At 62.3% G+C, this 15,867-nt stretch overlaps 1 protein-coding gene across 10 annotated transcripts in view; it reads left to right on the top strand.

Annotated features, from left to right (window-relative positions):
- The first annotated feature begins 2,714 nt into the window (after positions 1-2,714).
- Positions 2,715-15,867, top strand: part of SEC16A (SEC16 homolog A, endoplasmic reticulum export factor) — a 30,258-nt gene continuing 17,105 nt past the window's right edge. For 2 of the 10 annotated variants that reach the window (XM_079790512.1, XM_079790507.1), the window contains exons 1-4: positions 3,389-3,593; positions 7,166-10,732; positions 12,390-12,526; positions 14,852-14,946. In XM_079790512.1, the coding sequence (XP_079646638.1) occupies positions 7,235-10,732; positions 12,390-12,526; positions 14,852-14,946 (3,730 nt within the window). In that variant the 5' untranslated portion in view covers positions 3,389-3,593; positions 7,166-7,234. Of the gene's footprint in view, positions 2,976-3,387; positions 3,594-7,165; positions 10,733-12,389; positions 12,527-14,851; positions 14,947-15,867 lie in introns of those variants that run through there. The other 8 variants (XM_079790515.1, XM_079790514.1, XM_079790513.1 and 5 more) reach the window with 8 other exon arrangements.

The raw sequence follows: 15,867 nt of genomic DNA, 5'->3' as shown, positions 1-15,867 counted from the left end.
CCCTACTGGGGATGAAGCTGAAAGCCGGGCATGTGTTTGGTGCTTGGGTCAACACCCAACCACTGAGCCACACTTTCTAGTTGCTACATTTTAACTCAAAATATCCAAAATATTATAATTTCAACATGTGCTCAGAATTTATTATGAGCTGTTGGCACTCCGGCGCGTACTTCGCGCGTGGAGCCCACGGAGGATCCGCCCAGCCCGCCCAGGGCTCGGTGGCGGTCTCCTTGGACGGACGGACGGACCGATGGGAGAGGCCGGCTGGCGTAACCGTGGGAAGGTCGGCCGGGTTCTCTGGCACGGCCTCTGCCCGTTGTCCTGGCAAGGGTGCAGCCCTGCGTGCTGGGTGAGGGGACAGTAACGGCCGTGGGACTTTGGGGGAGGGGCTACAGCTTTGCCCTCTGGCTCAGCGATGACTCTGCAGCTGGTTCTCGCCTACCCAGGGGCCTCGGGGAGGGGCGGCGTGTCCATTGAGGAGCGGACAGTGGGGGCAAAGGGAGGAAGTGTGATCCAGGACAACGGCGGCTCTCACGGCAGCACCCTCCCGGGTGCAGCCACCCTCACCCTGCCTCCCAGCTTGCCCACAGTTCCAGCTCCTGCCTGCTGTCCCAGGGAATGCATCCACAGCGCCCCCTCTGGCCCCACCAAGCACGTCAGACTCGTGGCGGGCGGGCCGCGTGCCCTCGTTCAGGCAGCGAGTTTGACGTGCGTGGCCTGGCCTGAACGCCAATCTTTCCTGACCCCCAGGTTGATGCTGAGGGGGGTTCGGGAAGCTGGCGAAGGCCACACGGCCTCCAGCAGTGGGCTGGGCTTTAAAGCAGAGGCTCAGGCTGGATGGCTCGGCCTTGGGCCTCAGGACCCTCCCCCCATCCAAGGCTACAAACAGCGGAGAAACAGAGGCGGCCTCCGTTGGAAGGCTTAGTGGGAGGGAGGGGGGAGCGGGGGGAGGGGAAGAGAGCCCAAGGCCCTTGCCTGTCAACTTTGGGATCACAGCTTTCCTTCAGGTCACCCCACAGGAGCCAACACAACGCTCCTCTTTAACGTCGCCGCCCCCGGGGCCCGGAAGTCTTTCCTTTTCTGCAGCTCATGGTCTCTCCAAGTTAGATTCCACCCGGGCCACCACTGGGCTCCTCGGAGCGACAGAGGGGCGGGTCTGGGCTCCAGGTCTTGGGCCTGAGCCCGGCATAGTCAGTGCTTTCGCCTGGACCAGTGGTCAGCAAACCGCGGCTCGCGAGCCACATGCGGCTCTTTGGCCCCTTGAGTGTGGCTCTTCCACAAAATACCACGGCCTGGGCGAGTCTATTTTGAAGAAGTGGCGTTAGAAGAAGTTTAACTTTAAAAAACTTGGCTCTCCAAAGAAATTTCAATCGTTGTGCTGTTGATATTTGGCTCTGTTGACCAAGGAGTTTGCCGACCACTGGGCTAGACCGTTCAGCCAGCCCTGTCTCGTGGAGGCTGCCCTTCCTCTCTCCAGGCCGCTAAGCGGGGTGGGTCCCCCTCCCTCCCCAGCCTCAGCGCCCAGGACGGTAGGTGTAGCCTGTCAGGCGGAGGGACACCCCTCTGCCCACGGTCTGTGGGGACAGAGCGGCTGCGAGGCACCGTGACCACCAGGAGGAAGCGGACCAAGGGCACGGGCCCGGCACTGAGTTCCACCAGGAGTCCCCAACCCTGTGCTGAGACAGGCTGAGAGCTCCACTTCGGCAAGGCAAATGTTAGCTTAGCAGAGTGGCCACGTCAGATGGCCTGAGACTCCCCGCACCCGCCGGGCTCTGACAGCGTGGCGGCTCTCTTGCCAGCGTCACAGCAAACAAATAGCCCAACCACACTCCTTCCTTCTTCCCCGGCCTCTGGGTCCCAGTGCTGACCGGGGTGCCTTCCCGCCCCAGGTGGGGGGTGTCAGCCACCGTGGCAGTGGCAGCAGCCCCCACGGAGAGCTCGGCCATCGGTGATGTCAGACAGGTACCCTCGCCACCCTTCCTGCCTTCCACCCTTCCTGCCAGGCAGGAGTGCAGGTGAGCGGGTCCGGTCTCCCTTTTCTCATCGGGAAAAGGGAGATACAAATGGCAGCACCCCTTCTTCCCTAATATCCTCCATGGAGGGCTCAGATGGTGCCAGGACAAGGCAGCAGCCGCGGGGAGGAGCAGGAGATCGAGGCCCAGCAGCTTAATCTGTCGTTCTGTACCTCGGGGGTCGCGCTCATTCAACACAAATATCCACTCAGCCGTTGGAGCCTTCATCCACGGGGCTCCGCGGTTTAGGGGACCCGGCTGGGCTCTCGAGGGGCATTAGGCAGGCAAGAGAGGAACTGGGGGCTGCGCGCCCAACGCCGGGACAGGATGGAGTGTGTGCACGGGGCCCGCGCACAGGGGCCGGTGGAGGTGGCCGCCGACCCAGGGAGGATGGGGCCTGGGCTAGGCGGACGGCGCGGCGGGGAGCCGACAGGACGACCGACCCCCGAGGCGCGCACAGGTGGGCAGTGGGGCTTCGACGCAGCCAGTGGATTAGGGGCCGGCGGCGCCTGCCCGTCCCAGGACGCTGTGGAGCAGACGGACCGGCATTGCTTCGCGAGAACTAGGTGTGGACCGAAACCAGCTTCGCCGGCAGAACTGGAAACAGGAGACGCGATAGCCGTAACCAGGCAACCGACCGGCGGCTTGAGGTGCGCACGCGCACTCCGCCGCGGGTCGGCGCATGCGCCGTCGCCTCCCGCCAGACTACCAGCCTTCGAGTCCAACGACCGAATTGGAAGAACGCGCCTGCGCCAGAGCACCGCTCGGGTTCTCCGCTCAGCCGAAGGCAGTTCTCGGCAGGTGCACCTGCTGGCATCAGTCGTTCAAGACTGGTTCTTCCTTCGAGTCTGATTGGAGAGCCCCTACTATTCACACATCCTACAACGAGCAGCGGCGGCGAGACAGAGCCAGCGTCACCGGGGCGACGTTTAGGGGCGGCCCCCCGCGCGCCCTCTCAGGCAGGTGGGCTAGAGGCGGGGCGCAAAGATGGGCGTTGGAGAACTGGAGGAGGCGGAGGGCGGGGCTAAGGGCCGGAACTAAAGAATGGGGCGTTGAAGGATTGGACGCCGTCGGGGGCGGGGCCAAGGGATGCGGCAGTGAAGGATTGGACGCAGGCTGGGGCGGGGCCAAGGAGGTGGAGAGCGAGGGGCGGGGTTAGTGTCGGGCGTGGCGAAGGGAATGACGGGAGGCGCGGTGAAGGACCGAACGCCGGAGAGGGGCGGGCGAGGGGGCGGAGCGTCGCGTCACCTGCGCAGCTCCTGGGGGCGGGCCTAATGGGAGGGGCGGGGCGAGGGCGGGGCGAGGGCGGGGCGGGGCGTTAGAACAGCTGCGAGGGGCGGGGCTGGTGGCGTGGCGGGCAGGCGTGGCGCGCGTTGACGTCGAGGCCGGACACGTCGGCGGCGCGGCGGCCCCGGGCGACCGGAGCCGGATGTGCCAAGATGGCTGCAGCGGCGGCCGCATCTACGCTCGTCTTAACTGCCGGGCCGGCTTCCGCCCGCGGCTCCTGAAGGGCTGGCACCCCGGATTGCGGAGGAGCCGGGCGGGGGCCGGCGCGGGCCCCGGCCGCCCTGAGGCGCGCCGGTAAGGGCCGGGGTCGGGGCGGAGAGAGGCGGGCGGTCGGACGGGCCGGGCCCAGCCCCGAGCGGGCGGTGCGTCTCCGGGTGCTGCCGGCGGGTCGCCGGGGCGGGTGGGCGCCCTCGGGGCCGGGGAGCCGCGCGCCTGCCGCCCCCCGCCCCTCCTTGCCCGCCGGTCAGACTGACGCGGACCCCACACGTACGGCCGGGCCCGGGGCCAGCGCCGGGCGGCTCGGCTGTGTGGACCCTCGGCTTGGCCGGGCGGCCTGGGCGCGGGGTCTGGTTGGAGAGGCCGGAAGCGGGGCCGGCCTGCGGCGTCGTGGAGCGCAGACACCCAGGACGTTGCTCAGCGCGCCCTTTGCTCCCCAGGCGCCCGAGCTGCTGGGTCCTCGTTGTGGGATGGGTTTCCCTCGGATCCACGGAGCAGCCGGTCATTTCGCGGCCAGGTGGCCAAGATGTTGCAACGGAGGCCGAGCGAGCGCTCGCGTGTCCCGCCCCGGGTTAGAGGTTACGGGTGGCCAGCTTGGCCCTTCTTGTGGTGGAAGGATGACAGTCCAGAGTCTGGACACCGCAGCCATTTAAAGTCCGCTTTTGCCGCTTCCCTTTGAACGGCTTGGAGATTGGCAGGCGTTGCTTTAAGAGTGTGCCTCAGTGCATCACGATGGCAGGTGTTCGCCAGAGAGGCGTTTCCCTTCCCCCGGGGTGGCCGGAAGCCAGCCGGGTCAGAGCTGTCCCGGGTGACGTTTGTGTAGGTTTGAGCACAGCCACCTTCCCTGCAGCAGCCCCCCCCCCCCCCCAAGCCCTTACTGAGCGACCTGAGCGCTGCTATCGCACAAAGATAAGACAAGAGGCAAAGCCGCGTGTTTCTTGGTCCTCGTGACTCATTCACCTTTAGCAGCAGGGGCTCGGGAGCCGCAGAGCTGTCCTGAGCGGCTGGCTTCTCGGGGCCGTGTGGACACTTTCACACACATCCTTCCGAGCGCCCTTGTGGGTCTTTCGCCGTTTTCAGTCGTGTTCGGGCCCCACCTTCTTTTTCTTTGAACGTCCGAACGCGCTGATTCTGTAGAGAGGTTGGCGTTTGCGGTGTCTCTGGGGCAAGTGCCCGGTCGCCCGGCAGGGACGCCCCAGGGGGGAAGCGCCCCAGGGGGGGAGCTCGTGGGCAGAGGCGGAGAGGGGGTGCTCCCGGGCAGGCCTGCTGGTTTGCACACACGGCTGCGGGCGGCGCTCTGGGAGGGGCCTCGTTGCTGTAACTCTGCTCAGTTCAGGCGCCAGGAACTTACATTAAAAGTGGGTTGTGCTTTCCATAGAGGCCGTTGAAAGGAAGAGCTGAGTTTACGAAGAGTGTACTAGTATCCCTAAGATCAACTGGTGTCTTTGAAACCGTTTTAAAGCGCGGTGACTGGAGGCTGCGGGATGGTTTGCTGGACTGAATGAGTTCCCTACAGTCAGGAGAGAAGTGATGTGCAGTTGTGCTGTGTTTTGCTGGTGAAGAGAGAAAAAAGATCAAAAGAATAAGATTCTTCCAGATGGTTTCAAGTGAAATTGGTGTATTGCTAGAAAGTTCTCAGCTGTGTGTGCGGGGGAACAGGCGATGCTCCTTTGTAGGGAAGTGACAGTGTTTGCTTCTAAAACAGTTCTGCGTCCAGGAGTTGAGAAGATAATTTTGAGAGTTTCGGCAAGGAAAGCCTTCAAATATAAACCTGTGAGATTTAGATTGTGATAAGATTTCCCTGCTAAACAGTGGCAGGGGTTGGAGCATCCCAGAATCCTCTGCGAGTAGAATTTCATAAGATCACACCCAGAAGGGACCTGGTAAGTCATCGCCATAATTCTCTCCCGTTGTGGATGAGGAAGCTGCGCTGCGGAAAGAAGTGGCGCGCCTGAGCCACCCCCAGATCCGGCCTCGCGCCCACAGTGGCTCCTGACCAGCAGGTCCTCCAGGCCTGGGCTCTGTCCTTTTTCTCTGACGCTGCTTAGGCGGGTGGAGGGTCTTCCAGGGAGGAAGCTGTGTCCTGGGAGGCGTCCTGGGTGCTTGCTTCACAGACGAGGGGAAGAGACTCTGAGGGTTCTACCCTCAGTCCATAGGAAGCTGAGCTGTAAATACTTTAAAATGACAGCTTAGCCCAGGTGACGTGGCTCAGTGGCTGAGCATTGAACTATGAACCAAGAGGTCAGGGTTCGATTCCCGGTCAGGGCACATGCACGGTTGCGGGCTCGATCCCAGTGTGGGGCATGCAGGAGGCAGCTGATCAGTGATTCTCTCTCATCCTTAATGTTTTTATCTCTCCCTCTCCTGTCTCTCTGAAGTCAATAAAAAAATATGTACTTTAAAGATGACAGCTTAGAACCAGATGAAGTCTCCGGTGCCGTTCCAATATCGTCCGTTAAATCTGAGTGCGCCTCAAATGCTTGTCAACAGAGAGGGCTCCCACTGGCCTCGGACAGCAGGGGTGGGCAGCAGGGTGGTGAGCTAATAGATTCCTGGGGCTCGTTTTCAGGCAGGGACAGGAACGTTTATTTGTGAATGGCTTTACTTAAAGCGCACTCACAGTTTTTCCTTTTACCTGAGTATCAGAAAGATTACCAGAACAAGAACATTGCGGTCTGCAGAAACGTGGCGGAAACCCCAGCGCTGTGCCATTTCTCGTCGTGCTCGCTTTCTCTGTGATTGCTAAGCTCAGTCTGCTGGTGAGGGCGAGAGGGACCGACTCACAGAAGGGCTTCCTAAAGAGACAGAACTTGGATTTTTGTCTGAAAAATACAAGTTAACTGTTCAAGATTGTACTTAGTGTGTCTTGTTCAAAAACAAACAGCGGGAGGCACTGTTCAGAGGATTTGTCCCTTTGCTTTCTGTGGGAGTCTTGTGGACACTCGGCCTGTTACTGAAAAGGTTTGGATCCTGTCGCTGGGTCACTTACAGCTGCTCTGTGGCCGCCGTGGCCCCGCACTCAGAGGATCTGGCTCCTGTCGGTGCACAGCCAGGCTGGTGCAAACACGGGCGTGTACGAGGCGGGTGAGGCCTCTGAGGGGAGTGCGTGTCTCACCTAGAGGTTGGCTTTGCTGCTGGTGTTCCTGTGCACTTGGTAATGCTCTTGCATGGGAGAGCCCATTTTAAACTCTGGTTTCCTTCGAGATTCAAGGTTACCTCATGGCAAGTGTGATGCGCAGTCTTGGTGGAGGGGCTGACTCTGGACCTGGTGACAGGTTCCAGGAAAGGTGGCCTCATCCTGGGTAGTAGCTCAGCCTGGCAGGCTCTGCTCGCCCTGCCCGCCTGGCGAGGGCATCACGGAGGCAGCGGCATCGGTGGGTCCTTAGTTGTTACAGAACTGAGTCCCAGAAGAGACTGACTCGTCTGAAGTCCCTCAGCAGGTCGGGGCGCAGCCGGCAGCCGCTCCGTCCAGGGTTCTCCCCTCGGAGCAGGGCGCAGTTCCAGACGGGAGTGGAGGTGGAGAGACGCACCCCTCAGGACTTAGCTACATGAAGTCACTGTCCGTCACGTCCTTTTTTCTTAGTTTTCCTGATTGTAACCAGGGTTTTGAATATGTGAACTTTATGCCAATTTTTCTTTTTCTTTTTCAGTTCAAATTAAGGATAACCTGGATCCTGCTTCTCTCTGAAAGTGGCATCTGATCGTGCAGGAGCTCAGCCATGCAGCCGCCGCCGCAGGCTGTCCCGCCCAACGTGGTGGGGCCGCCTCCCGCTGGGAGCCCTCCAAGCATGTTCTGGCCTGGCAGTTCATACAGGAGACAGGCGGCCGCGAGTGCACCAGGGGCTGCGGTAACTTGCCCACTGCAGCCGGTAACGGATCCGTTTGCTTTTAGTAGACAGGCACTTCAAAACACCTCGTTGGGCAGCTCGTCCAAAAGCAGCCCACCTGTTTTGCTGGGCGCGGCCCCACCAGCGTTTCTTCAGCACCCGGGTCTGCCTGTGCCGCACACAAATGCTGGGGACAGCTCCCAAGGACTCCGCGAGCCTCTGCCGAGACCTCTGTCGCAGCCCCGGCCAGCGGCAAGTCCGTTTTCCAGTGTGTTGGCCCCTTCCAGCTCAGAGCACGAGATCCAGGCTCAGGGCCTGCCGGGAGGGGGCGCCAGCGGTGCTCATGGTGGCCCGCCACCTGGGAGCCTGCCTGGGCCTGACAGGCCCCCGAGTGGCCAGCACCCTCACGACAGCGCTGCGGCACCCACAGCGCCCCCTTTCTTCCCGCAGCCTCGGCCGCAGATGCCCGGGCAGTGGGGGCCGGCCCAGGGCGGCCCGCAGCCCTCAGGTCACTATTGGCCCCGCCCAGAAGGCCCTGTTGCCAGTGCAGCACCGCAGGCCTCCAGCGTCTCCCGCGTCCCCGCTCTGTCCAGCCCGCCACAGGGGCCTGCCCACGAACAGCACCACCCTCCCGCCCCAGGACCTTCGGCTGACGGGAGAGACGGGGCAGCCTCCCTGCAAAGTGGGAACCACTCAGCGAGTCCCTTTGATCCTGAAGGCGCGTCCAGGCAGAGTTTCAGAGCGGGGAGTGCCGGGGCAGGCCAGGGGGTCAGGCCCGGTCCCGGAGCCAGTCACGAGCAGGGGCCACACTCTGCTCTCGGGAGCCCCTCCGCTCAGGGCAGCACCCCGGAAAGCCATTTGCACTGCCCTCTGGGGGCCAGGGCCAGCCGCGCCCTGCCGGAAGCAGACTCGGGCACGCTCTCCATGTTTTTCCGAGGCGGGGAGATGGAGAATGAGGAGACCCTTTCCTCGGAAAACACAGGCCCCACGGCTCAGTCTTACTTTGACGGTTTCTCCCCAAGCCCTGGCCTGGGCCCTCCTCCGGCCCCCGGGGGTGCAGGCGGCGTCTACCATGCCTTCCGCAGAGCCTCCCGCAGCGAGACCGCCCAGCCGGGAGGAGACACGCAGCCTTACTGCCCTCAGTCTGCAGGCACGCAGCTCGGTCAGCCAGCCGCTAAGGGTGCTGCTGCTGACGTGTGGGGGGACACGGCGGGCGCAGGGACTCCTGACGCTGGCGGCACACACTGTGAGAATGTGGAGAACTTGGAGTTCACTCAGAACCAGGAGGTTCTGCCCAGTGAGCCCCCGAATGTGGATGCCTCCTCCCCGGGCGATCAGCCCAGATATGCACCTCTTCCTGGGCCCCCAGGCCCCAGGCTCAGTGTCACAGGCCACGTAGGAGGTGGGGGCTCAAACCTCGAGGCCCTGGACACGCCGCTGCACCCCGTGCGGTCTGACAGCATGTCGTCCAGTTACAGCGGCAAGAGCCACAGGAGCGCTTCCAGTGCAGCCAGGCCCCAGGACCTGGGCACCTTCATCCAGCAGGAAGTCGGCAAGCCCGAGGAGGAGGCTCCAGGGAGCTTTTTTAAGCAAATCGATTCTTCTCCTGTGGGAGGCGAGACAGATGTGACCACCATGAGCCAGAATTACCACCACAGCCTGTCCCAGTCCTTGACCCCAAGCCCCCCCAAACCTACAGGGGTATTTCAGACAAGTGCAAATAGTTCCTTTGAACCAGTGAAGTCCCACTTAGTTGGAGTAAAACCAGTCGAGGCAGATCGTGCCAATGTGGTGGGCGAGGTGAGGGGGCCCCATGCCCGCCAGAAGCACAGACCAGCCGCCGCACCGCCCAGCGTCTGCCCTGCCAACCTGGAGCAGCCACCAGACAACATGGAGACCCTCCTGCCACCTCAGGTCTGTCCTCTGCCTCTTCCCTCGCCTGCAGAAGCCAGTCACCGGCTCCCGCACCCTGGAGGCCCGCCCTTGGAGACGGTGCTCGCGACACCCGAGAAGAGGCCCTCGACCCGGGCCCAGGGAACCATGAAGTGTGAGAGCCCAGCCACGACTCTGTGGGCGCAGAACGAGCTGCCCGACTTCGGGGGCAACGTCCTGCTGGCCCCTGCTGCTCCTGCACTTCATGTGCCCGGGAAACCTCAGCCATCCGAAGTGGTTCAACCTCCAGACAAGGGGGTGTCCGGCCAGCGGGCCCGGCCGCCGGGCTGCCTCCCCCCTTTGCAAGGTGGTGAGGGCATTGGTGCTTCTGAGAACCTCGAGAACCCTCCCAAGATGGGAGAAGAGGAGGCTCTTCTGTCACAGGCAAGTTCTGGTTATGCCAGTCTGTTGTCCTCACCGCCCACTGAGTCTTTGCACACTCAACCAGTCTTGATCGCTCAGCCCTTTCCTTTTCCTGTTTCCTTGTTCCATCCCACTGAGAAGACTCCGTCCTGGAGAGATGCTCGGGCTGGGGACAGATCTGCCGTGAGCAGCCGGGCCGTGGGGGCTGATTCTGGAGAAGCCGTGCCTCTGCCTGGGGTTCCAGCCAGCTCTCTCACCTGCTCGCCCCTGTCTAACAGCCTTGCCCAAAGTAACTTCCCACACGTTTCTGCTCTTTCTGAAATGGTTTCCACTCCGCCTGCTAATTTGCTGGTTCAACCACCATCGCACCCAGCTCCAAAGAACTTGCTTCCAGGTCAGAGGAGTCACAGTGCCGAGGGCGCTCTGCCGGAGCTGGTCCGTAGCCCTGCTGGGAGCACAGGCGTCCTGTTGGTGGCGCCCTCAAGCGACGCCTTGGGGCCTCAGAGTAATAAGGCAAATCGCCCCCGGAATTGGGAAGAGACTTCGGGAGCCCTAGACTTCACCTTAAGTAGGACCTTGGACAATCCTGTAAGAGTGGGTAGCCTGTCCCATTCTGATGGCCCAGCTGCTGCTCAGCACCCCACCCCCAGTCATCCTAGTCAGCCTGGGCCTGGGGTACGTAACCCAGACCCTTTCTACCAGCAGGTGACAAAAGGTGCTGCTAACCAGCGTGGCCCCGAGAGAGCCCAGCAGGAGCCAGCTCCTCCCCCACCAGGGCCCACAGCAGCGCCTTTAGAACCCTCAAACCCAGAAAGCCCAGCACCGGGACAGCCCCAGAACGCGGCCCAGTCACCTGCCAGTCCGGCTCCCGCTGACCTGGGTCAGCAGCCGCCGCCTCGGCCCCCTCCGTCCTCCAGCGCATCGGCCGTGTCCAGCAGCTCGAGCCAGGCAGCCGTGCCGCCGGGCCAGCAGTGGATGCAGCCGCAGCCCCTGGACTTGGCGTCCTACTACTATTACAGACCCCCGTACGATGGCTACCAGGCCCAGTACCCCTCTCCGTACCCACCAGACCCGGGCACAGCCCCGCTCTACCAGGTAGGCTTGAGCTCAGACGGTTGAACCCTTTGACCAGCGGTCTTTCCTTGCGAGCTCCCTGGCAGGTTCTGTGGGTTCAGAAGTAACTGGTGGGCACTGCCCGCGGGACGCCGGTTCTGTGCACTGGGCGTGAAAAGTGCTCCGGCCGCCGCTGCCCTGCCACGCGGCATCTCATGACGTCCACACTGCGTGTTCGTGCATTGAGTTGCGGAGATGATCATACTGGTGTGACGCGGCACCCCCACTTGTGGGGCAGGAAAGCCCTTTGCTTGGGTGGCGCCTGTTGACTGTCCTAGTGCCGTGCTCGGCGTCACAGGCGGGGAACGAGAGCCACCTGGAGCTGGTGTGTGGTTGTGACGGCAGGAACCTCCCTAAGGACAGCAGGAAAACTAGTCTTTTAAAGCCTCCGTCGCAATAAACATATTTGGGGGGAAGTTAGGTTTGGCCTGTAACCCAAGGGAAGCAGTGAGGAGGGTGAGAGTCCACCCGCTCCTCCCAGGCCGGGGGAGGCCAGCACAGAGGCCCCTGCTGCCCAGAGGTGCTCCGCCTCAGCGACTGCTGCAGCTCACGGAGTGGTTTGAATCGGCTTCTGTTTAGGCCTGCATTTGTTTGAAAAGGGGCTTCCAAGTGGACACGTTCCATTATTACCTGGTTTTCCTCACCTCTGGTCCAGACCCAGGGTCATTCAAGGTCAGCCAAGGCAGCGAGATCGTGGGCCAGGGAGGTTGAAAGAACTGACTCGCAGCAGGCAGGGCAGGGGCAAGGGCAGGTGGCCGAGCTGGGGACCTTGTGTTCAAAAGAGGTTGGATCAGGGCTGGGCCGGGTCAGCTGATGGGAGACCTGTGCCCTGTTGTGGGCCCTCAGCATGTGTGTGTGTGTGTGTGTGTGGTTGGTCACATCTCTGACCACTGACACCTGCGAGTGTAGGTTTCCCCAGGACTTGATTCCCACAGCGGGGAGCTAAGCTCTGCTGGGAGCCCCGGGAGGCCAAGGAGCACACGCCCGCTCCAGGTCCTTTGTGAGCGCTACTGCGGCGCCCGGGAGGTTGGCCCGGCCACAGCACTTCTGTGGGAGCCTGCGCCCCTCTGCCTTCTCTCTGCCACCCGAGCTCCGCGCCACTCAAGGAGTCTGTGTGCCAGGTAGTGGCGGAGAGCCGGGCTCTCAGACACGAAGAACTGATCTGGCTGATGCCTGGGTCCCCTCCTCTCTGCTTCAGGTCCTCACACAGCCGCCCCTTAGAGGCAGAGCCGTGGCGGTCAGTGATGTGTAACAAGCTGGACGCCTCTACGAATCAAGTACCCTCCCTCTGAGGCCATTCAGATGGAGCCTGGCTCCTTGGCTTGCTTACCTGGGATGGTGTCGGGGCAGGGCACACCTGAGTCCCGGCACCTCCGCGTTGGAGCCCTCAGGAGGCAGAAGCCTAACAGAGCCCTCAGGAGTTGCCACGGCTCCAGGGTGCCTGCTGCCATGCTGGCCTCTCCTGAGCAGCGCCGGGCTGGGGTGCAGGACAGCGCTGCCTGCCTGGGCCTCATCCTGGAGGGTTTCTGTTTTGCACGGAAGTCCCGTGTCCAGGCCGTGGGGAGAGTGGTCCGTGCAGCTTAGAGCTGGTGCTCTTGCTCAGGGGGGTCTAATGCTGCATAAACCTGTCTTCCCACAGGACGTCTACGGCCTATACGATCCCAGGTACAGGCCCTACGATGGCGCGGCGTCCACCTACACTGAGAACTACCGCTACCCCGAGCCGGAGCGGCCCAGCTCCCGGGCGAGTCACTGCTCAGACCGGCCGTCTGCCAGGTGATTGACGTTTGTGCCGCTGGCTGTGGTAGTGATGTCCTGATTGGAAAGACTGTGTCAGGAGTTGTACAGCCCTGCTGGGTCGCCATCTTGTCCATGTGGACAGGCTGCAGGATGCGTTATGTGGAGGTCAGCACACACCATGCAGCCATGGTCATGGTCAGCCAGACCCAGGGCGGGGCCCGGAGGCACCACTGTCCTCGGGCAGGGCTCCCCCAGCCCGGGCTGCGGTCTCATCGCTGGGGCGCGTGCGCCCTGGAGGCTCGCTGACTGAATGCTCAGGGTCCTAGACTGGCAGCTTTACCTTGCGGACTGGTCCCCACCACAGGCCAGAGTCCGTGGTGCTCAGGCCAGGCAGGCATGGGCAGAGTGCAGCCGGCCCTGGGCCTCGGTGTTTTCCCAGCAGCCTCTGTGCCGGCGCTCCGGCCGGCTCCTCTCGCGCAGACCCTGGCTGGGTTTTGTGATTACCAACAAGGATGTTGAAAGAGCCCTGGCCGCACCTCTAGCCACGTGAGAACTGGAGCTCAGAGGCCTCCCGCTCGGTGGCTGGGACGGCGGGACGAGGGAGGCGGCTGTCAGTGTGTCCAGCTCTGCCGCCTCCCAAAGCCTTCACCTGGCGAAGTGCCGCCTCACAGGGGTCGGTGCTGCCAGGGTATGCGGTTCCTTAAACGCGGGACGGAGAGGGGTGGCCGCCGATGAAGGCTTGGTTCACGCACTGCTGTTCAGAACCGTGGCTCCTGAGGCTGGCTCCTCGGTGTCTGGCAGCTGGTCTGTGAGTCTGTGCCAGCAGCTGGCCTCTGTCCAGGCCCACAGAGGGGCGCGCTGACCTGCGTGTGGCCAGCGGACCAGGTGCTTGATGTGCAGAGGTTCCGGGTCCCAGCACCTGGGGCCCACCCTGTCCCCGGGGAGCGTTGTACTCAGTGAGAGCAGTGGGCCGGTGTTCGCTAGAACCCCTGGGAGGCCGGGGATCGCGGAGGCGGGTGGAGCCGGTTGCGTCTGGCTATTCCGTTTCCCTTCGCTCACCCGCCTGCAGATCAACGTGGCGACATTTCCGAGGCCCGCGCTGCCTCGGTGTGGAGAGGCAGGTATGTGGGAGGTGTGTCCCCTTGTCTGCCGCGCCGGCACCGCTCTGGCAGCGCTGGGGAGTAGCCTCCTCCCCGCTTTGGTTGGGGTGCGTGCGTGTTTCCACGCGGTGTGGAGCGTGAGTTCGCCTTCGCTGTGCCGCTGGGATCACATCCCTCTGGGCGCTGCTCGAGGTGACGTGGGCCTGTCGTTTCTGTGATGGTCTTTCCCACGAGGGCAGGGTTCGTGGGGCGAGGAGGTGCGTGCTCCTGGTTTTGTGCTGCGTTGGGTCACTTCGGAACCCTCCCCCGATGTGCGGACAGGTGCTCTCACCCGGGGCCAGTGAGAGTGGCTGCTGGGCTGAGGCCCTGCACTCCTTCCCCTGGGCTGCGCCCACCAGGCCTCAGGCTCAGCTGAGTGAGACGCAAGCGAAGTCTGTTTTAAAAATCAAGTAGTACAGCCCTCGCTGGTGTGGCTCAGTGGATAGAGCCCCAGCCTGGGGACTGAAGGGTCCCAGGTTCAGTTCCGGTCAAGGGCACATGCCTGGGTTGCAGGCTCGATCCCAGTAGAGGGCGTGCAGGAGACAGCCAATCAATGATTCTCTCTCATTAATGTTTCTCTCTCCCCCTCTCCCTTCCTCTCTGAAATCAATAAAAATGTGGTTTTTTTTAAAGATGAAGTATTACCTAAAACTTGCTATTAGTAAGCAAAAATGCCATTAAGCCCTTTCAAGAATCTTACTGCCCCAGGTCAGATATCTGATCTTCCCGCTAAATTCCACCTTTTCTGTAATGCAGGTCACAGCCAGGCTTGCTCTGTGAGGCCAGCCTGGCCGGTGCACGGCGGGGCCCACGCCGGTCCGCTCTGAGGGCACCAGGGCTGGGCGCACCCGCCCGCCCGGAGCACACTGGCACGGTCCGCGGCGGGGCTGGAAGTCAGATCCGGCTCCCCTCCACACCTCGGCGCCTTGGCATCTGCTGAGTGTGACATCCACACTCGAGAGCCTGTCCCGGGCCTGCTCTGGGCGAGGCACTGAGAACGTCACACACTGTGCCGGGTGCTCGTGAGGTTCTCATCGTGAGGCACTTCAGTGCGCTGGGTGCAGGGAAGCCCTACGCTCCTGGCTTTGGGTCTTCCGATTGGGACTCTCCACGACCGAGTGCTTGGACGAGTGCCTGTCGCCCGGGTGCAGCCCGTACTGACGGACGCCTGTCGCACTTCCCAGAAGCAGGCGGCTTGTTGGTAATCCCCGTGTGGTTTCAGGCAGGGGCCTCCTGAGGGCTACTACGGTTCCAAGCGTGGATGGAGCAGCCAGAGCGACTACGCCGGCTACTACTGCGGCCAGTACGACTATGGAGGTAGGTCGATAGGTCGGCAGACTGCGCCGCCGCAGCTCGCAGGACACGGCAGCCGGCACGCGGTGCCTGCGGGCCTGAGGCCGGGTCCCTCCTGCTAGTCTCTGCCTTCAGCCAAGAGCCACAGGCACCTGCTTCTGGAAGTGATTCTGTTGCTGCTCTTCACCCAGAAGCTGAATCTTAGTCACAGCCCGAGGGTGACGTGACCACATGAGCAGTTACCAGGGGCCCTGGCTGCCTCTCCTGTCCCTGCGACTGTTCCCATCGATCGGAGGAACAGAGGAGCAGCTCCTGGGCGCTGGTGTGTCTGCCTGCTCTGTGGCCACGGGGCTGTGGCTCCGGCACCGGAGGGGCAGACGTGTCCCCTCGCTGTCAAGGGTGTGCCTCGTGGCCACGTGTCCCGGAACCCTGCTCCTCCCTCTGCCAAGCTGTGTCCTGCTCAGTGCAGAGGGTCCGGGCCTGCAGCCCTCGCTTACCCCAACACGCTTACCCCAACACGCTTATCCCAACACGCTTACCCCAACACGGCCCTCCTACCCCACCCCGCCTTCCGCTCACAGGCCTCTGCCTCCCCTCCCACCCCTGCATCCCTTCAACAGAACGTCTGCACACACTTGCCAGAACGGCACACCTGGGTGGTTCTCATGGGACTGACCTTTGTAAGCGGTCCTTTGGTTCTGAGAGTATTGCTTAGCCCTTTCTAGACCACGTTAGCAGAGATGTGAGTAAAACGTAGAGTTACGGGATGAACTATTAAAAAGTAACTATGGGCAAGAATGTAACCAAGATGTCAGGTAGCAGGTTTATCTTCTTAATGGTGTGTATTGGGAGAAAAAAGCCAGCGGCCATTGGGTATCACACACGGGAACAGGACTCAGCCAAGACCTCCGGCATCTCAGCACCCAGGGTCATCTCAGCACCCAG

This window comes from Cnephaeus nilssonii (assembly GCF_951640355.1).
Source record: "Cnephaeus nilssonii genome assembly, chromosome: 14".
In the NCBI taxonomy this organism is placed as follows: domain Eukaryota; kingdom Metazoa; phylum Chordata; class Mammalia; order Chiroptera; family Vespertilionidae; genus Cnephaeus; species Cnephaeus nilssonii.
This window is presented reverse-complemented; position numbering and strand designations above follow the sequence as displayed.